Raw genomic sequence first — 21,765 nt, 5'->3', positions numbered from 1 at the left:
TGGGTGTCCTGACCCTGACCTGAGGAGAGTTCAGCGTCCATTGCTGTGCCTCCCTTGCACCCACAACTTTGTATCCATGTAGCGATAGGTGGAGGAATTTCCATCCCTCATGTCCCAGCCAGCAACCGCTGGTAAATCAAGGAAACATTTTTCTGTCTTAACTCCTGGTAAGCCTCATGTAAGGGCAGCCTCAGAATCTGTAGTAACACTTACGGACTGGGGCCAGACCGCTGGAGGACGATGAGGGCAGGCTCAGGCTCCTCCCCTCCCCCACTTCTCAAGGCACTGGCTTTTGTGACTTTACAATGTAATTTTGCTGAAGCTTACAGCCCAGCTGGGTTAACCCTGTGATGGGAGGGGCCCTTCATTTGCTCACATTGGTGACAGATTTTACAGGAGTTTTTCTCGCTTATAGTGGCTGTGTGTGTGTGTGTGTGTGTGCAGATGCTCCGCAGCCATGCCCCTCACCTGGCATCTTTCTGCAGACAGCCATGCCCAGTTCTTCCTTTTGTCTGCCTTGCCTTCCTCCTGACTCCATTTCCCACTGTCAGCGGTTATGTTTGTTTGATAGGCTTTTTAGATCGTGAACAATATCGAGTTTTATCAAGTTTTCTTGCTGTTGTGACTCTTATCTTCTTAACTGTCTTGTCATATTACTCCCGTCTCAGCTGCAAGATGCTAAGATTTTATTTAGTGCTGAGACCATAAGCTGCTCATTTTTCTTTCTTGGTGGTGAAGGCTGAGGCCCCATTTTACTTATCATCGAAACCCTATTTCTAACACACACTTGGCATCCAGCAGCTACCCGTAAAGACCAGTTTCAGAGTCTCGTGGCCTCTGCCTTGACTACCGCCTTCACCCCCTGTCTGCTTTCTGTGAAGCTCAGTTAGCTCAGTTTGCAGTGGGTAAACAAACTCTGTAGGAACTCTGCAGTGTGACAGGAGGAGCTGGGGGGGGGGTAGGGTGAGGGTGGGGGAGGGGGGGGAGGGATGGGGGGAGGCTCCCTGGAACCTGAACTTTGTCTTCAGATAATGAGTTAGGAATGTGAGATCACGATTTTGCCTGACATCCCATAACCACTCTATCTAAGATTGCGGGGGCGCCTGTGAATAAAGGACCCTTCTCCCTCGCCCTCCTCCGCCTCCTCCCCCTCCCTCCTTCTCTCCCTCCTCCTCTCCCTCTCCTTCTCTCTCCCCGTCTCCCCCTCCTCTCTCTTCTCTCCCTCCCTCTCTCCCTCTCTCTCTTTCTCTCTTCCCCTCCCTCCCTCTCTCTCTCCTTCTCTCCTCCCTCCCACCCCACCCCTGCTCTCTCATGTATCTGTATAACTTTGGCTGACTTGGAACTCACTCTGTAGACCAGGCTGGCCTTGATCTCAGAGATCTGCTTGCCTCTGCCTTCTGAGTGCTGGGATTAAAGGCGTGCGCCACCACTGCCTAACAAGGCTCCATCTCTTAACAGAATCATTAAGGGAAACCGTGCTTAGATTTGCTGTTGTTTGCGTTGTGTTGGTGGGGGTGGGGGTGGGTGTATTATCGGTTCAGTGATTTCTATGTGATGAAATGGGCAACTAAATAATTTTTGATTCCTCATCTCAGCAACTTTGTGCAAAATAACTTTTAAATTTAGATGAATTTGTGGTTGAGAAGAAAAGACCAGAGTAGATCCTGAGATTTTTGGTAGTTAAGGTCACACTTTGCTAGCATTTCAGAGGTTACTCCTGTCTGACACTAAGCAATGCCCACTATCTCTCTACATTGCAGGGAACCTTTGATGATTACTTGGAGTTGTTCCTGCAGTTTGGCTATGTGAGCCTTTTCTCTTGTGTTTACCCGTTAGCAGCTGCCTTTGCTGTATTAAATAACTTCACTGAAGTCAACTCAGATGCCTTGAAAATGTGCAGGGTCTTCAAACGACCGTTTGCAGAACCTTCAGCCAGTATTGGTGTGTGGCAGGTAACTACATGGAAAACAATGTAAAGGTTTTTTGGGGAAAGAAAACCCCTAAAAGCAGAAAATGTATAATACCTAAAAGTTACCAGAAAATAAGCTCAAGATTATTATTGATAAGTCAGGTAAGAAAAGCAAACAGTAAAAACAAGAATCAGATAGAAAACAAGTGTCTGACTTAAGCCCCAACATGCCAAAGATTACACTAACTGTAACCTAAAGATACAGATTAAAGACTGAGATTGGCAGAGTGGATGAGACTGTGACCCAGATATGCACAGTTTACCAGAAATAATTCACATAAGTTGATATACACAGGATGAAAGTAAAAGAAATAAGGAAACATTGCTGAGAAGAGGGAACGTGCAAGCAGAGGCTGCTGTGATACCATCTGAGGCAAAAGCTAGCAGAGAGGAATGCTCCACTGTGAAAAGAGGGACACGTTCTTAGAAAAACATCAAACTGAAACGTATATGGATCAAGTAACACTTTTCAAACAGGAGCGAAAAAATATTGAACAGAAAGGAGAAATAGATGAACCCATGTTGTGCTTAGAGATGAAAATACTCCCTTCCCCAAGACAGAAGAAGAAAGTCACCTGGAGCAGAGAAGGCTCAGTGGTGCTATCACAGGGTCTGACAGGACATCCGGTTGTCACTGTGTCACCGAGGACAGAAAACACTTTAAGAGTTGGAGTTGTACATGCTTAGCCTGTGACGATGAAGTCATAGTGACAGAAGAGGACAGCAGGAAGTCCAAACACTAGGAAACCAGACAGCACAAAGAAAAGCCTGTGGGCGTGTCTGAGGAGGAGGAGGCTGGCAGGTACTCAGCACTGATGCTTATGCCAGGGATGGAGCTCAGTGTTTGCTCAGCTAGGGAAGGCAGACATGACCCAAAGCCAGGAGAAGACAGGAAATAAGAAAGAACAGATTCAGTGACAAGTGAGCGAGGATGCGGGTTCTGGAGTGGGAGCTGAGTGAGCGAGGATGCGGGTCCCAGAGTGGGAGCTGAGTGAGCAAGGATGCGGGTCCTGGAAAAGACAGTACGGTGGCAGGATCCAGTTGGAGCTGAGTGGGAGCTGTGTCTACAGACCTGCAGCTACTGGGGTGGAGTGGGAGTGCAGCCTCAGGAACCTGACAACTAGTGGAGGAGACCTCTCCTTCAAAAGCAGTCTCCTGCTGCAGCTCAGCCAATGAGTGGGGAGGGACATGGAAGGCCCTCTGTGACTAAAGGAAGCTGAGTCTAGAGTCCACATCCCCAGAAGATAAATCCTGGCTTAGATAACTATACCACAAATTCCACCATTTAAAAAGAAGTCACACCAATTTTTTTAAACCAATTTTTTACAATTCTAGACAGTGGAGGAAGAGCGAGCTTTCCCAGATCATCTTTGTGACCTGGCCGGGGAGGGGGGGTTATTCTTCAGGGAGAGGTGCAGGGGTGCTTGAGGAGGAGGGCCCAGGGGATCAGAGAGCAGTGGGCTCGGGGCGGGTCTCACATGTGGTGTGTGTTATACCAAGCAAGCTCATCAGGAAGTACAGCATCTGCATTCTATTTCCAGGGAAGAGAAGGGGCGGAGTCAGCAGCAGGCTAGTCAGGCTGCACAGTGGGGGCACAGGGTCCCGCTGACCCAGCACACAGGGCTGTGGGACTGATAAATCCAGCCTTTTAGGGTAGGAAGAGTTGGGTTCTCAGGACCCAGAGTGGCAGCTCCCCACGGCCCTGGCTTCAGGCCGTCACTGGCTCCTCCAAGCATGTTCCTGGTTAGAGGAGAAGCTGTGTGCCCTCTCCATACAGCGGGGCCTCAGGGAAGGCCTCGTCAGTCTAGCCCTCAGTTCTTAGGAAGGCAGACTTACTGTGATGCAATCCCAGACACTAAGAGAATTCAGAAGCAATAGAGCCCCTGTGGATGGCAGGAAGCATGGCGCCATTGTGCACTGCCACCGGGAGACAGCGCATGCGCACTGACGGGCACTTTAAAGCTGACGCAAGGGCACCGGGCAGCATTCTTCCTGCCTGTGGCATTGTGCTGTGGCTCCCAGACACGTGTCTCATGAGAGAATGACATAAAGGTGTGTGGGACTTAATAAAGATGCATAGATCCTTTGTGTGAACTTAGATACTTCATGAAGATATAAATTCACAAAGTATAGACCATAGATCAGTTTTACTTAAAATATCAGGTGACATAAGGCTGAACAACTCAAGTAATACCAATGGATAGAGGGTGTGTATAGTCACTTCTGGTGTTCAATAGGATTAGAGTTACTGTCTAAACCAACTGGAGAAGGGAAAGAATTGTAAACACAAAACAGAAGGGAGAGATAAAACTCTGGAGAAGATATGGTTTCATGATTGTGTCCTTGGGAGAACCCAGAAAATTGCCAGAGGTGATAAGAACACACAGGCTCAAAATCACGCCACAGGACTAGGCAGCCATTTTGTAAACCCATGGAAGAAGAGATGGAAGCACAGTCCTCGTGCTTGTGAGCGTGAGCAGCTTCAGTTAGCAGGAGCGGCCATCAAAAAGAGAGGAACACAGAGGTTCCCACAGTTACCCAGAGGCACACCCCAGGACACAGGACCTCCGTGTGGGACCCCAGGCAGCATCCTATGAGTCCCTCTGAGGCCCGCCTTTTCTCTCTGCACTACAGGGACTTTGGTTCTTGTCCCCATGAAGGTACTACCCACGGCGATCACTGGAGCATGGCTATAGCTGAGACCAGTGGAGCGTGGGCCTTACCAAGGGAGGACAGTTTTACAAGATAGCTTCTTTCCAGATATTGCCTGGTTTGGGGTGCGAATGCTTTTCTGCAATGGTCCTTAAATTCCCTGGAGATGTTCCACACTGGTAGCCTGGCTGTCTCCAGGTGAAAAGGCTGGACATACCGCTTAGCGGTAATCAAGCCAAAGGAATCTAAAACGCCACTGATGAATGGTTTTCTTAAGGAAAGAGAACCCTACCAGGATGGACAGAAGTTTAAAATGTATGTGGATTGTATAGAACCCAGGAAAGGGCTTTTTGGGGTTCAGATGAGGTGGACGAGGCTGTTGCCACTGCTGACGCTGTGCCTGTTTTTCCCTTTCAGCTGGCTTTTGAAACGATGAGTGTTATATCTGTGGTCACGAACTGTGCACTGATTGGATTGTCACCACAAGTGAACGCCCTCTTTCCAGAATCCAAAACGGACCTCATCCTGATCGTGGTGGCTGTGGAGGTAAGCGAAGCGCCCGTCCACGCCATGGGCCTCTCCTGTGTGTCTCACCTTCCTGTTTATCGTGGAATGTGGGTTCCCACTGTGTCTGGAAACTCAAGCAGGGACTGAGCATGAGCAGTCCTCAGAGCTATGTCCATGGCTGCTGTGTTAGGATGAAAGAATATGGCGCCCCTTTGTGCCTACGTAAAAAGGTGTTGTGGAAACATACGGAACTTGGTAAGACTGTAGAGCAGCGCGCCACACACCCAAGGCTTCTGGATTTAGGGATGACCCAAGGAAACGAAGTTATGACCTTGAATGTCCCCCTGGAAGCTGGTCTCCTTCTGTCCTGCGTCGCAGGTGTGTTTGATCGCGGTGGATGCCGCGTGGACAGCATGCATTTGGGAGAATAAGTTTTAGACAGTACCACTGAGCAGGGAGGGAGAAGGGTGGCCCTGGTGGGTGTCAGGCTGTCGGTGTTGAATGTGGGGAGTAGAGCAGGACTTTAAAGACCGTCTGTGAGGTTTATTACTTACAGAAGAGAGAGTGAGAGAGCCCTGAAAGTGGCCTGGGCATGTAGCGAGAGGCTAGGGCTCATGAGGCCCTTGTGTGCCAGAAATGCTCTGCAGCGTGGTTTTGCTTCAGGTCTGGAGTCAGCCATGCTTTGGGGACTGATTTCGAGCCAGCCAGATGCAGAACAGTCTGGCTGCAGTGCTAGGAGGTGGTTTACATGGGCATGTTTTCCTCAGTGCCAAGATGAAGGTGGACCTGGCTCTCAGGAGGGGCAACAGTCCTGAGAGACATGGACAGCCTGTCTGCACAGCAGGGCTTAGGGATGGAGTGCAGCCATCTCTGTTCCCGCCTTCCTTTCTCCAGATCTGTCACAGGCCCAGTGTAACTCTTGCTCAGCGATGTCCAGGGCTTGGCACATCTGCGTTCAGGTGGCCTGCTGACTTCAGGACAGTTCTGCGATAAGCTGAGTATTTTCCTGTGTCATCACAAAACCAACTTCAGAAAAAAAAAAAAAGATAGAAATAATATTGAAAAAACAACAAAAATAAGTTAACCAGTTTTATTCTAGCATTATGCTGAGACTTCAGCTGAATGCCACATGGCCTTTCAATAAATGAAAATGGAGCTTTTAGAAATAAATGGGAACATGGGTTTTGGTTATGCGACCATGTGAGTTTATAAAGTCATGCTGAAATCCAGGTTCAGACTTAGAGGTAACTGCGGGTGATGCGCACGTTGGCCAGCTCAGCTGTGCAATGTATACGTGAGTCACATTGACCCACTAGTGTGTTCATCTTTTGTCTGTTCTGTCAGTGAAGAACTGTCACTGAGTCAAACTCTTTTTGGGGGGAGGGTTGGTTTTTCAAGACACTAGCCTTGGCTGTCCTGAGCTCACTTTGTAGACCAGCCTGGCCTTGTAGTCGCAGCAACCACCTGCCTCTGCTTCCCCAGTGCTGGGATTAAAGGCTTGCGCCACCACACCTGGCTCAAACTCTTTTTTAAAGTAAGAGCTTTCGCTTAAATCTGAATGATTTTAAAGAAAGGAAATAAAGTATTAAATTTTCTATAATTATAATTCCATAATTAAATTTCCCCTTGGAGTCTAAAAGTTTTAGTATTCACTGAGGCTTTTGCTGTTGTTCTGGTTCTCAAACTCTGCACGTAGCTGAGCGTGCCTTGAACCCCGATCTTCCTTCCGCTACAAGGGACCTTCACGATCAGCTTTTATTAGGTTTTTAAAATATCTTCATCACAGATAATAGCATGTTTTACTTTAATGTATTTCTTCATCGTCTCTAAGCAAACTTTTGCTAATTAAAAAAGCCACAGTAAAGTGTAAAACTATATAAATTATGGTTCAAATAAAAAATTTAACATATTGATGAAAAAAGCAATTAAAAATGTTCCATTTCTCTTTAAGCTCATTAGCATCTAAGTGTATCTATATGATTAAGGTTCCTTGCAGAACAGAGACCGTTAACAGAGAGTCCCTGTCCTATAAAGTTGGGGCTGTGCTCTTGTGACCTCACATTTCCAACACCTGATAACTTCAGCGCTTTTACCTCTTTTTGATGCTTTGGGTTTTGCTTTTTATTTTAAAGAGTTGGATTTACTGCAACCTCCAGTCAAGTGTGAGTCCCAAATGAGCCCTGTTGTGGCATTTGTGTGTTCACCTCGTGCTGCCCTCAGACACACGGCTCCTGACGGGGTTTGTACAGTAGACCTGAGCATGAAAGGAAAATGCGCTCAGTGTGGCAGGGCTGCAGGTTAAAGTCGGTGCTAGAAATGCCAGGACGGTCAGCCCTCAGATCACATGGGTGTCCAGCCGTTCCCCGGAGAAGCTGCCTCACTCTTCTGCATCATCCCCTCGGTCTCTGACGTCGTTTCCAGCAGTAGGCCACGTCTGTAAGTGAGGGTCACAGTAAAAGTGCAGTTCGTAAAGACAGCAGTGGGCAGCACAGTCAGACATCAGTGCTAGATAATGCCCGGTTCTCTCTCTCTCTCTCTCTCTCTCTCTCCTCTATCCTCTCCGCTCTCATCTCTCTCTCTCTTCTCTCTCTCTCTCTCTCTCTCTCCTCTCTCTCTCCTCTCCTCTCTCTCTCTCTCTCTCTCTCTCTCGTCTATCTGGCTGAATCAGCCCCACATGCCGGATGCTAACCATTTCCCCTCCCCCCTGGAGGTTGCCCCAAAGGTGAAAGTGAGCCAGCTGCTCACACTGGGAGCTTGCCTATACTTTAGGTTCTAATGACCAATGAATCCGTTGACTCTAATTACTAATTTAAAAAATATCCCGTAGGCTGGCGCGGTGGTGCAGGCCTGTGATCTCAGTGCTCAGGAGGCAGAGGCAGGCAGATCTGTGTGAGATCGAGGCCAGCCTGGTCTACAAAGTGATTCCACGACAGTCAAGCTACACAGAGAAACCCTGTCTCAATAAACAAGACAAAGAAAACAAAAACAAAAACAAAAACAGACAAACAAACCAAAACAAAAAATCCTTTAAAAGCAGTCTCTTGTGGGTGTAGGTGAAAGTTAATTATATGATGCATGCGCCGCCTTGTGGTTAAAAGTAGAACTGACTGCCATCTGTGTAGGGTAGACCTTCTGTGACCTATGTGCTCTCTGACTTATTTTCCTAGTTTCAGACATAAAAATTGTAAGCTCACTGAAGATAATTGCTCTTAGCCTTATATCAAGATTTACTTTAATTTTTGTCGCATGTGTTCTCCCTCTCTGGAGTAGGGTGCACGAAGGTAACTGCTTTCTACTGTGGTTACCATGGAGTCTGTCGCTGAGCCACCTCTTAGAGCAAGTGCACACCCTTCAGCCTGTCCTCTTCAGCCTGCCCTGCAGGAACAAGTGCAGGGGTGAGCAGGGCCTGCTGCCACTCATAAGGATGAGGACCGAATGAGGCTGCCTGTGGGAAGTAGTGAGCACAGAGCCAGCCGAGACCTTGTCACAGGAGGCATAGGTGTCACTCTGGCTGGTGTGGTGTGTGCCTTCAGCAGCTTATCATGGCAGAGGTGTCCCAGGCAGTGTAGCTGAGCAAGAACCTCAGTTTCCGTTCTCTGTGCGTCTCAGCCCACAGGTGTAGGGGACACTGGTAATGTACTAAAGAAGTGACAGGTCTTCTTTAGTTTCCCCTTCCTCCTCCTCCTCCTCCTTTCTTGCTGGCTTTGCCTCCATGCCTCAGTCCAACCCTCCCTGTCCCCTCCCCCATTGCTGATTCTGACTCTGCTCGGTCTCTCGGCGTTGGCGTGCTCACGTTCCCACCCTTTCTCATGCACACGCTTCTGACCGCAACTCACATGTCACATCACTGTTTTCTTTTCAAGTGTGCAGCCGAGTGATCCTCACCTGGACTCTCACAACCAGTCCTTACCAGGCTTGTGGCGTTTCTGCTGTCTCTTATCTGTCCCATAGCAGTACCTAAACTTTATTGTCAATTTGGCTGAATAGAGATGGGTGTGTCTGTGAGAGTGTCGCTAGACATGATGAGATCAGGAGGGCCCTGGCGTGAAGAGTAGGTGTAATGCAATGGCATTGTTGGGCAGGAGAGAAAGGCTGAAGATGAAGGCAACTTAGTGCACGTAGGTCCTTGGGGTCATGTGATAGCTTGTTCTGGTTTGCTTCTATGTGGCCCTTCTCTCTGCTTCGTGTTAACCAAGAAGTGGAGAAGAGTGTCTGCTTCATGTTGCTGCTGCCCAGATGCTCTATTCAAGCACATGGAGTCAGGCAGCCATGGTGAACCCTCTAAACCATGAGCCAAAGCAAATCCTCTCTCTCTTAACCCAATTACAGCAGGCATTCTGTCATAGCCACGACAGTAATGCCACGTCCATGTCACAGACATGCGAAGAATATAACATCACAGCCAAATCACAGCCACAAGAAAGTAATGCCACATCCACGTCACAGCCACAGAGAGTAATGCCACATTTACATCACAGCCATGAGAAAGTAATGCCACGTCCACATCACAGCCACAAGAGAGTAACACCACATCCAAGCTGTCTGCTCTCGGTGAGCTTCTTCCAAGCTGTTGTTCTGACCGTGGCAAAGCCGTCCCCTTCTGCTCTGGTTCCCACTCCATCTAGGATCCCTGGGACCCTTCATGCAAGTCAGCAGCAGCAGTCACAGAACTTTCTAGTCGCCATTATTTCCTCTCCACGATGGGACTCCCAGGGCCTGGGCAGGGGAGCTAAGGGTGTGCGCTGAGCCACGTTCTGAGTGGTTACAAGTTCTTACTAAGGATTGGCTCATGGGCAAATGACTCACCGCTCCCCTTCCCCATACTCTCTGTGACAGTTATTTCAGGATTAACTTAGGAGTTATAATTGATAAGTATGCTGACTCTATTACGAAAACCTCCAGGCAATATCTTAAAATTCCATTATTGTAACAGTAGGTAGGAACTGGAGAGATGGCTCAGAGGTTAAGAGCACACACTGCTCCTGCCGAGGACCCAAGTTCAGTTCCCAGTACCCACGGCAGTTCTCTGTCTTGTCCTGAGTTCGGGTACCCTCTGCTTGCTGTGAGGCACTGAAACACAGGTGCCTACAGAAGGGTTAGCCGCCCGGTATTTGTTGGCTGATGCTGTCCTTCTCAGAAACACAAACACGCCCTGGTGGGTTCATTACATTCTGTGCCAGCTGTGCTGCTTGTGGGCGCCACCTCCCGGTGTTTTGCACGTGTTGGTTTCAGACTCTTCAGTTTGGGTCCTTTTGAATGGAGCCATGAGTGGGATTTCCCTTCAGGTTCATGCTTCGGTTTTGAGACGGTGTCATGAGATAGCCCAGGCTGGGTTTGAACTCTAAATCCTCCTGCCCCACTCACCTTCCCAAGGGCCAGAGTTACAGGTGTGAGCCCACACCCAGGCTGTCTTCCTATTTTTGTTTTTTTATTCTTATCCTATTTTATTTTTATTCTATTATTTTGATGTTTCCTGGTCTTACTCTAAGCTACCCATACCTTCAGTTTTTATCCAGTTAAAATGTGGCTCTGTGCTCTTTGGATGGTTTTGGGACAATTAAAGGCAGGCAGGGTGAGTTCTTCCACTGCATGTATATTTATTTTATGCTTAAAACATACCAGGTATTAATAAGATATGGTCCTAGCTTTGGGAGCATCTACAGACTTATCCAAGAGAGAAGTCCCAGCGTGGTAAAGGCCTCTTCTCTGACCTCATCCCTAGCTGGCCCCATCTCCATCCCTGCTGGGACTGCTGGGACAGGCTCCCCTGCCCTCTAGAAATGGTTGGAACGTACCCTCTTTGCCGCTCCCCAAGAGCAGCTCCAGGAACAATGAAGAGGAGAGAAGGGAGGTGGATCCGTGGTAGGGAGAGTTGAGCAGGTGGTGAACAGCTGGTTAAGGGAAACCAACCATGGTTGAACAACTAGCTAGAGGACGTAGTTGTTGAGGAGCGGTTGAAGAACGAAGGAAAAAGAAATACTGGAGACCCAGGCACATGCGGGACAGGCTGAAGGTCTCAATGCCCAGGAGAACTTTATTTTCTGGCTTTCTGTCTGACTCCGTCTCTGTCTCGCTGTCTGTCTGACTCCGTCTCTGTCTCACTTGCTGTCTGTCTGACTCCTTGCTTCTTTACTTACTTGCTGTCTTTCTAACTATCCATCTCTCCTTGCTTGCTGTTCCCCATCTTTCTATCTCCTTCCTGTTCCCCATCTCTCTCATGTCTGTTATTTGCTTGTCCATTCTCCTTGAGACAACCCCAGTATTTTATTGAAATGATGTTCAGTTTTTTTTTCATTATAGATTACATCATGTCCCCCCCCCCCCTTTACAATCACTAGGGCAATCAAAACCTAGCAGAGCAACAAGGAAATACAAAAAGTTCTGTAACCTACAACAAAGCATACAACAAAGGTCAATCAATTTTCAAGCGATGGTCAGCATGATCTGCTCATTATCTTTTAAACAATACACGGCAAAGTTTAATCATAAATTTCCCTGGACTAAAGCCACTATGCTTACAAGATGGCCATAGCAACATAGTGTGAACTAGGTAATCTCTAAAGAAAAAACTTGACCCACTTCCAGTCCCAGACCAACATGTGTGCTGTCCACGCCTAGGCTAACTGCCAAGAGATCCTCTATTGTAAAGTATCTGTAAAGCATGACATTCCAAGCCCGCCTTCTAGTGCTCTCAAAGCAGATTCTAAGGAAACGTTTCTACAGGTAACAGTATCTAGCCAGCTTCTGTTATGTCCAGGTCTTAAGTTTCTTACATGCAGTTTCTGCTTGGATGCTCAAAGTCAGAGCAAAAACCTCTATCCTTGTCTCAAGCCTTTGGCCAGATGCCGTCTTTCAACATTCTCTGTGGGGAAAAGTTTTCCCTGTATGAATTTTCTTAGGGCTGAGAAATAAAGAGAAAAAACAGTTTTAGGAGAAAGCAGATTTCTAAACAACATTACACCTGGACCATACATAATATTTAGGGGCAGTGGTGATCAGCCTGAGATCTTTGGAACTTTGTCACGCAAAGCCTCAACAGCTGTTCTGGATGTCTAGAGATCATGCTGGACAGTCAAAGGTTTCTGGAACTTTGTCAAGCAAAGCCTCTATGGCTTGTCCTCATGTCTGTGACATGCTCTGGGACAGCGCCTGCGTGCTAAGTGCTTATGAGGAGAGATCTCCCCAGACTGTCTATGCAGGGCATTCTTGTTACTGAAATTGATGTAACTTAATTAAATGAAGTGAAAACTGATGAAAATCATTTGCTGAAGTGGAGCCATCACTTTTGTGAAAACCTTTGGAAAGACTCCACAAAGACACATGGCTACCAGGCTGGATCAGGGGAAGTCAGTTAAGCAATGGGAGGTAAGCCATACAGATCTGGCCACGGTCCAGATATGGCTTTCACACTGCTTCAGGGAAAACAAGCCTGGGAACCTCCGTCCTTGTCTTTGGGGTTGTAATGGTTAATCTTGATTGTCAGCTCTGGTTTCCAGAAAAGTAGAATTGAAGGAGGACCTTCCCTGGGTGTAGGTGGCCTCTTTGTGGCCTGGGGCCCCAGACTGAAGAGAAGGGAAGAAGGTGGCAGGCCTGAGTGCCACTCCTCTCTCTGCTCTCAGACGGCAGATGTGACTCGCAGTGACCAGCTGCCCGGTGTGCTTTCTGTCCTTTATAATAGCGCTGGAGTAGCGAGGGGCTGTGTGTGACCAGGGACCCTCTGTAAGGAGCAGGGTGAGGCAAGGGTAGCATCGGGGCTGTGTGTGGCCAGGGACCCTCTGTAAGGAGCAGAGTGAGGCAAGAGTGGCAGCAGAGGGTTTTTTAAGGCCAATGAGGGCATGAGTCGGGGGAGCGATGGGTGGGGCGGCCTCTCATGAGTAGGGGGAGCGATGGGTGGGGCAGCCTCTCATGAGAGGAGCGATGGGTGGGGTGGCCTCTCATGAGTAGGGGGAGCAATGGGTGGGGCGGCCTCTCATGAGAGGAACGATGGGTGGGGCGGCCTCTCATGAGTAGGGGGAGCAATGGGTGGGGCAGCCTCTCATAGGTTAGCTTTTCATTTTCTTTTGCACTATTACCTCAGTGCTGTATCTTCCCACTACAAACCTGACCTCCATCCCTGTGTGCAGCCATGGGAGGTACAGGTGTGCATGCTGACAGCCACTCTGTCTGCCCCCTGCTGCTCTCCCTGTGTCTGGTTCCACTGGCCCCCTCCCCTCAGTTCTGTCCTATTCCCTTTGCCCCGTTCTCTGGCAGCTCTGTGTCTGTGGTCCCAGCACTTGGCACCTGCCACCCATGCTGTTTCTGCAAAGCTGCAGAGCTGCCATGGTGTGACGCAGGAACAGCTGCAGGGCTGCAAACCCTGGCTGAGGCTCTGTCCTAGGGAAAGAGGGAAGATAACCATCTCTCCTCCCTTCTCAGGAGGGCTTGCCTCAGGTCGAGCATCGCAGGGCTCGCTTTTGAGCTTGGTCTAAAATGTTCTTGAGATGTTTGGAATGTTTGCTGGGGTCCGGAAGGTCCTGTTACTCCAACATGTTGGATCTGCCCTGCCGAGCCTCAGTCTGTCTGCTCCTTCAGCAGACAGATCACTTAGTAGCTTCAGGGATCAACCTAGAAGCTCAGTGAGAATGGCAGCGTGAGATGCTGCTGCCATAATCTGCCCCTAGTTAGCAAAACACTTGGCCAGGCTGTGCATTCAGTGCTATTAAAATGGACTGTGCCAAGAGGGACAAAGTGTTTGAATTTCTTGTTTTACATATATTGGGTTGAAAAACCAAACAAACTGAAGGTGCGTGCATGCATGTGTATCTGTGTGTGCATGTGTGTGTACGTGTGTGTGTGAGTGAGTGTGCACACACGTGCATGTGTGTGTGTCATAAGATAGGCTTGAGCTGAGCCTGAAAGTCAAGGCAGCCTTGTGGCAACTCAGCACAGGTGGGTAATGTAAAGTCACTGCTGTCCCCAAGCCTCCGGCATGAGAGCCGAGTGGCTGCACAGGCGTCCACTGCTCTGTCCGTATCAAAGCCTCACATAGAAGCTAATTGGCACCATCTGTGCTGACAATGAAGACCATAATGTGGCTACTGGTGCGAGGAGTTCACTGTCAGGGTGAGAGGGCAGCAGGGGAGTAGTCTTTGTGGATGTTCGGTGTTAACCAGCCATAGAAAGGGACCTGAGTGAGGAGAACAGCCAGGTGCCGCCCCACGCCAAGTGCTCATAAGAACATGTGTCTGCGTTTGTGCAGCACGGCGCTCACATCTGTATTGTCTCCTGTGTGTTAGCGCTGCCCTGTGATTCCTGTAATATCCATCCTGCCATAATTGGGCGCCTCCTCTCTCAATGCTCTGTCTGGTGCGCTTTGCCCTCTGCCTCTCTTACCACGGCCACTCTAACCCACGCAGGCTGCCAGTGCTGGCCTTGAGCACCCTACCCGTCCCTCCATTCCTAACCCTCCTACAGAGAACTCATTCATTGTTAGGAGTGTGGCCTAGGTTGCAACTACACACCACACACACACACACACACACACACACACACACACAGAGGCATAAACACACTCACACAGACACCCTCCCCCCATATACACACCACACACATACACAATCACACCCACACACAGACGCATTCCATACCCCCACAGGCACACACACACACACACACACACACACACACACACAGAGGCATAAACACACAGAAGCCCTCACACGTGTATACAAACTCACAAGTTAAAAGTAAGGTGTCAAGTTTTTTATCCATTGAGGGGAAAACCATCCCAGGCGTCTGCCTCAACTTTCTTGTCTACACATATGTTCCGTCTAGCTTTTAGAGAACCTGTGATCCTTAAGGAGAGAACCTCTATGTGTGAGCACAGGCACATGCGCGCCGTGCGTAGCACAGGTGTGGCTGTCAGAGCCGCTTACAGGTGTCAGGCATCAGCTTTCATCCCATTTGAGGCAGGACCGTCTGCTGTTCACCGCTGTGCACCCCAGGGCAGCCGGCCTCTCTCTGCTGGTAGGAATTGGGGATTCCAGCTCTGTGCTTCCACATCTGTTCTCAGGTTTGCAGTGGGGATTGGAACTCGGGTCCTCACACTTGCACAGCAGATGCTTTACCCGCTGAGCCATCTCTTGCTCTAGGTATTTTCATGTGGTTAACAATAGGAAGCTTCACTTTCATGGTTTTTGATATCTGCCTTTTGACACCATTTCATTTTGATGTAGTCAAAAACATATGGAGAGGCGCTTCCTTCCTGACAGGGTCTTTTCCTTTGTTTAATTCATGCACGGCATCTTTGACTAGTAATGTACTCACATGATTCAGAGTTCAGCAGCCTGCTGCCCAGCCTGCTGCCCAGCCCGAGGGACTGGTTCTGTCCGGGATTCTTTTACAGTCCAGCTGGCGAGTGAGCACAGTTAATTCACCATGTGGAGGGCGGCCACAGTGAGCACGATCTGTAGCCCAGTGTCTGTCCAGGTGAGGATTTTACTGTCACTTTCAGTCATTTTATGTAAAGGAACGCACATGTCAGCTGACCCGATGACGCTAAGCTTTCAGATGTACAGCTATGGCCTTAACCAGCTCTGTGATGCCCCCTGCGCCCTGGCCTTAACCGGCTATGTGATGCAGCTCTTTGCGAGGCATTGGCTTATTGTTTCTCTTTATTTTTTTTAAGGGAAAAAACATTGAAATAATGTGGATGAAAATTTTGTTTCATATGCCCTAGGTGAATTTTGCTGTTAATTACATGTGCACCCATTACAGTGACGTTTACAAGACCCTGTGTGTGTTCATCCTTACAGGATTGCACACCAGAAGGCCAACTGTGTTACATGTTTTAAAGTTAAGAGGGTTGCAGAGAGAGAAGCAGTGATGGCTCTTGGAGAGGATCTAGGTTCAGTTCCCGGCACCCGCACCACAACCACGTGCCTCTCTCTCCAAGGGAGGTGCTTTCTTCCTGTAGTGTATATACACACAGGCAAAGTACCACAGACATAAACCTAAGTCTAAAAATATAAAAACAAAGAATTTTTAGAATCATGTATATTCCTTGAAAGTGAAGATGTGTCTGTAGCTGAACTTTTGGCTACTTTATTGGGTTATTTTTCCTACCTCCCTACACCACTCCTGTCCCTTCCAACCCCCCAACACTAGGTAGGAAAGAAAGAAGGTTAGAGAGGAAAGAGGGCATCAACATTGTTAGACTGCTTCCTGCTGATTGGAGGCACCAAGTTCCTTGGGGCAAATCTGATCTTTGTTGTCAGGATATCTCTAACCAGCAATCCAGCAGCAGCAGCAGCAGCAGCAGCAGCAGCACAGGGAGCAGCAGGAGCACAGGGAGCAGCAGGAGCATAGGGAGCAGCAGGAGCATGGAGAGAATCAGCAGGAGCACAGAGAGCAGCAGCAGGAGCACAGAGACAGCAGGAGCACAGGGAGGCAGTAGGAGCGAGCACAGAGAGCAGCAGCAGGAGCACAGGGAGCAGCAGGAGCATAGGGAGCAGCAGGAGCATGGAGAGAATCAGCAGGAGCACAGAGAGCAGCAGCAGGAGCACAGAGAGCAGCAGCAGGAGCACAGGGAGCAGTAGGAGCGAGCACGGGGAGCAGCAGCAGGAGCACGGGGAGCAGCAGCAGGAGCACGGGGAGCAGTAGCAGGAACACAGGGAGTAACAGCAGCACAGGGAGCAGCAGAAGCACAGAGAGCAACAGCAAGCCTCTTGCAGCTCTAGCGTTTATCAAGAGTCCTCAGAATTCCAAATGTAAACTATTCTCAGCTGGCAAAATCATGCCCCTGCCCACATGAGACAAAACATAGTCTGCTGCTGTGGACAATCTGAAGCAGCCCCATAACCCACGCCTGGGACTAAAATGAAAACATATTTCCATAATATTTCTATGTTTGTGGATGTTGCTAAGGTATCGCGGTTCTCCCCAATGAGCCAGTGCACATAACCTGTCTCCTCACACTGAACGTACAGTGAGGATGGCAAGGCAGTGATGGGCACTGGTTTCTCTAACTCCTTGGGAGAATTTGAGGCTTAAGTGCTGGTGTGAGAGTGAGGGCAGGTGTGAGCAACTGAGCCCTTTTCTGACTGGGTGTGTCGCCTTGGCACTGAACCTGCGTGCAGCATGGACAGTCTGACCTTGGCTGTTTGTGACGGCACCCATGTCCTTGTTTGCAAGGCAGCAAGGGGCAAGACTTGGGGCTGGCAGATGAATCGACAGGTTTGGACAGGACGGCATCCACAGTGGCTCTGGGGGACATTTCTGTCCCCTGGGTGAGACATCACCAGACTTGGACAGCTGTCGATTCCTTCATTATGTTTTAATTACCATGGAAACGACAGAATTGTGAAATCACACGTTATATTTTTATTTTTGAGACCTGCTATATATATTTATACAAATTAGAAAGCAGAAATATACAGTAGCATTCATTTCATATTTAAAGTATTAATGTAAGAAAATGTCCTTGGCATGCACATCAAAGGATAAGTGTATCTGAGCCACGAGAGCCCCTGTCACGTCTCCCTTCTTATTAAACAGCACCGCAAAGCTATGGTAACCTATAAACTGATATTAACATAATACGGGTCTTGCTGGATTCTTAGAATACAAAAACCAGGGCTTTGGATTTAAAGAAGGTTAAGGCCAGGCCTGCAGCTTACACACTGCTGAGCCCAGGAGACAGGAGGCCCGAGACAGCGAGACTGTGAAATCAAGGCCACCTTGGTCTAGATAGTGAGTCTGGGTCAGCGTGGGCCACATAATGAAATCCTGTCTCAAAGGGAAAAAGGAAAAAAAGAAAAGAAAGAAAGTAAAAGCAACACCTTCACTGTAGTGGTGTAGGGGTGCCTTTGCCATTGACATTGGTTCCCCGGAATCTGCCGTCGTGTTTTGTCCAAAATACTGGAATATGGTAGGTGTAATCAGAAATTAGAAGTTAGAATCTGTGAGTACAGATATGTGTGTGTATGTGTGTGTGTGTGTGTGTGTGTGTGTATGAGAGAGAAAGAGAGAGAGAGAGAGAGAGAGAGAGAGAGAGAGAGAGTGATTGCATGCACTTGCATGTCTTTTCTCCCAGAGCTGTTAGTCAGCCACACTGCATGTGCTGGTTTCTGCCCCACATGGCGCCAAGCACTGTCTAGAAGGCTGTGGCCCATGGCTCCCCAGTGGCTCCTCACGTGTGGGGATGACTTGTTTTGGGTATTCTCACTCATACAGCTGTTGATGCTGGATTTGAGTTCCCATTTAAATGTGGGCCCAGAGCTATTCTTGCTGGATCTAAGTGTTTCTCTCCATTTTTTTTTTTTTGTAACGACAAAGGACCATGTTCTTTATTGTTTCATTTGTGATAAATGCTCAGAAATGATGAATTTTTTTTGTTTTTTTTTTAAATTATTAATTTATTCATATTACATCTCGATTGTTAGTCCTTCCCCTGTTTCCTCCCATTCTTCCCTCCCTCCCATTTCTCCCCTTCTCCCCTCCCCTATGTCTGTGACTGAGGGAGACCTCCTCCCCCTATATATGCTCTCAGAATATTAAGTCTCTTCTTGGTAACTAGCTATCCTTTTCAACAGGGCCACCTTGTCCCTTACTCCTGTGGCAGGGCTGAGGGCGGGGCCTTCTCAGCGTCTCACTGCAGTCAGAGCTCTGTGGGGGGAGCCTGTGTCTTGGTTTTGATTTCAGCATAACATATTGACTGATGAGCCAAGAACAGTGCTTCATTCTCTGTTTAGCTCATGATGTTTTTGTGTTATATGAATTACACTCAAACTCTGTTCTGGTTAATGTCATGGTAACTTTTGATATATTGTCCACAGTGTATGTGAGAGACAGACATGGTGTAGTACTTTGACAGGACAAAGGGCATTCTGAAATTGATTTTTTAAAAAATAAATATATAGTCATTGACAAATGCGAAAACCTTCCTTCAAGCCAGGTGGTGGTGGAGCATGCCTCTTTTGTTTTTTGTTTTTTTGAGAGAGTTTCTCTGTGTAGCCTGTCTGTCCTGAAACTTGCTCTATAGACCAGGCTGGCTTTGAACTCACAAAACAATCCCCCCCCCCCCAACCAAAACAAAAACAAAAAAAATTTCCTTCAAAATTTATCACACAGATGAGTCCATGAGTCTGTGATTTAGATCCTGTATCCGTGTGCACCCAAGCCACTAAAGAGAGCAGTGCTGAGTGTGTGTGCATGTGTGCGTGTGTGCGTGCTTGTGTGTGTTTGTGCATATGAATTCATCGAATGTGAGTTCATGCATTGTTCATATTGTTGAAGTAAAATATCAGAATTTACTCTAGACCCTGAGAGAACAGAAGGATCTCTATTACTGCTTAAAATACTCAGAAAAGGGAGCTGGAGAGATGGCTTAGCAGTTAAGAGCACTGACTGCTCTTCCAAAGGACCTGGGTTCGATTCCCAGCACCCACATGGCAGCTTGAGACTGTCTGTAACTCCAAGATCTGGCACCCTCACACAGACATACATGCAGGCAAAACACCAATGCACGTAAGGTAAAAATAAATAAATATTTTTTTTAAAACCTCAGAAAAGAATGCAGTGCTGATTTTATAATGTTTATGGGGTAATCTAAGTAGATATTCAAATGGCTTAAACTCAAGTACAACACAGCAGGCAGGTAAACAGGTGAAAGATAGACACTACATGCATGTATGTATGCAAACATATGCATGCACACACATATGCACGCACACACATATGCACGCACACACATATGCATGCACACACATATGCATGCACACACATATGCACACACACATTATATACATGTGTACAAACATGTGCACGCATGCATGCTTACATACTAGTTGTAGACAGTTGATGAAGTTTAGGAAGTGGCAACATTCTTCTGAAGACATTTCCCCAGAAGTCTCTGTGTGCTTCTGCTTGGCCACTACTGTGCAGCAGTAACTTTTGTCCGCCCTCTGGCATTCATCTGGGTTCCTCCTAATTCTATGGCACCATAGGGTGCAGGTCTTCCCTGTGGTTTTCAGTCAGCCCTTGTTGGAGCTGCATCCCCACCAAGATGCTCCGAGTGGATTTCTTCTGGCTGGTTAGCTCATCATCGCCTTGCCCTGCTCTCTGGGGCTGGCGATGCGTGGCTGTGCTCTACAGAGGTACTGTGTCTGGGTTAATCACACACAGTGTGCCTCCAGGTCTAGTGACGGAGTTGCCAAAGTGATGGTTAATGACTGAGACTGACAGATATGGAGATATTTAAAGATTTGGTGACAGATAGGACAATCAAGGCATTGCTAATTCTGAAGGTGATTCTTGAATGAGAGCTGATTTTGCAGTCCGTGTGTCTGGCGTCTCTGACTGAGGGAAGCTGCCAGCACTCCTCAGCGTTGTCTCTCTGGGTGCTAAAGTCATGATTGTTTGCTTGACAGTCCCTGCGTGAAAGTGGAAGTGTAGACCAACCGTCTCTCACAGACAGGAGCAGTAATTCTGTCATGAAATAAACAGTAACTTACTCCTGGAGGAGGAGACCGTGCTGACACTGTGGACAAGCAGGAGGCCTCAGTCTGGAAGAAAGGGGCCCTAGGCAAGCTCTGTTGGGGTCTGCCTTGCTGACCGTGTCAGTGGAGAGGAGCGAGTGCGAGAAGGGCCTCGGTTCTCACAGCTCCTGTCCCTTCACCACCACAGGGCTGTTTTTAGGAATCTAGACAGAGGGGTTTCTCAGTCAAAAACAGCAAAAATTCCCCTACAGCTAAGGTCACACTCAGTGGTGAAAAGTTGGGCACTGTCTGAGACTAGGAACAGGAAAGGATGGTGATTCGAGCTTGAGCACTTCCTGGAAGGAACAGGAAAGGATGGCGACTCGAGCTTGAGCACTTCCTGGAAGGAACAGGAAAGGATGGTGACTCGAGCTTGAGCACTTCCTGGAAGGAACAGGAAAGGATGGCGACTCGAGCTTGAGCACTTCCTGGAAGGAACAGGAAAGGATGGTGACTCGAGCTTGAGCACTTCCTGGAAGGTTACTGAGGCATTCAACCAAGGAGATAGAACAGGGCACTCTGTACTGTGAAGAGGTGGACCACTCCGTGTCTGCTAACGTCAGACAATGTGTAGCTCTGTAGAGAAGCAATCCAGCAAGAAGGTTGTGAGTCTGGGCACAGCGTGGGAAAGGGAGCTGCCCATCAAAACAGACCGTGGCTGGAGTGAAGAGCACAGTCCAGGGCTGCAGACCCGGTCAGTGGGCGAAAGCCTCAGCCTCTCTGTCAGAGGACCCAGTCTCAGTCCCTAGCATCCACACGGAGGCTGACAACCATCTCCACTCCACTTTCACAGGAGCCATTTGGCTTGTTCTGGAGTTACAGACCTTCCCTCGTGTCAGGATGATCAAATGGCTTTGTTCCTCTGGCTGTGCCAGCCCCTAAGGCAGCAGCTCTCAACCTGTGGGTCTTGGCCCCTGTGGAGGGGAGGGGAGGTTGGATATCAGGTATTTACACTATAATTTATAACATCAGCAAAATTACAGTTATAAAGTAGTGATGTGATAACTTTATGGTTGGGGATCATCACTGTTGTTTTAAAGAAAGAAAACCCCAAACGGTCGATTTTACCAATGAAGACTCAGGAGCCAGATGCTAGGGTGAAAACCTGTTAGCTCAGAGGGG

The 21,765-nt window shown here is 48.3% G+C and overlaps 1 protein-coding gene across 1 annotated transcript in view; it reads left to right on the top strand.

Annotated features, from left to right (window-relative positions):
• Ano10 (anoctamin 10) overlaps window positions 1–21,765 on the top strand; it is a 104,405-nt gene that overhangs the window by 23,469 nt on the left and 59,171 nt on the right. The window contains exons 9-10 of the mRNA XM_051140251.1: window positions 1,761–1,952; window positions 5,039–5,167. Coding sequence (XP_050996208.1) covers window positions 1,761–1,952; window positions 5,039–5,167 — 321 coding nt within the window. The remainder of the gene's footprint in view (window positions 1–1,760; window positions 1,953–5,038; window positions 5,168–21,765) is intronic.

The sequence above is a fragment of the Acomys russatus genome, chromosome 32, assembly GCF_903995435.1.
Source record: "Acomys russatus chromosome 32, mAcoRus1.1, whole genome shotgun sequence".
Lineage (NCBI taxonomy): Eukaryota > Metazoa > Chordata > Mammalia > Rodentia > Muridae > Acomys > Acomys russatus.
Note: the sequence above shows the minus strand (reverse complement) of the source record. Positions and strands in the feature narration are given on the sequence as shown.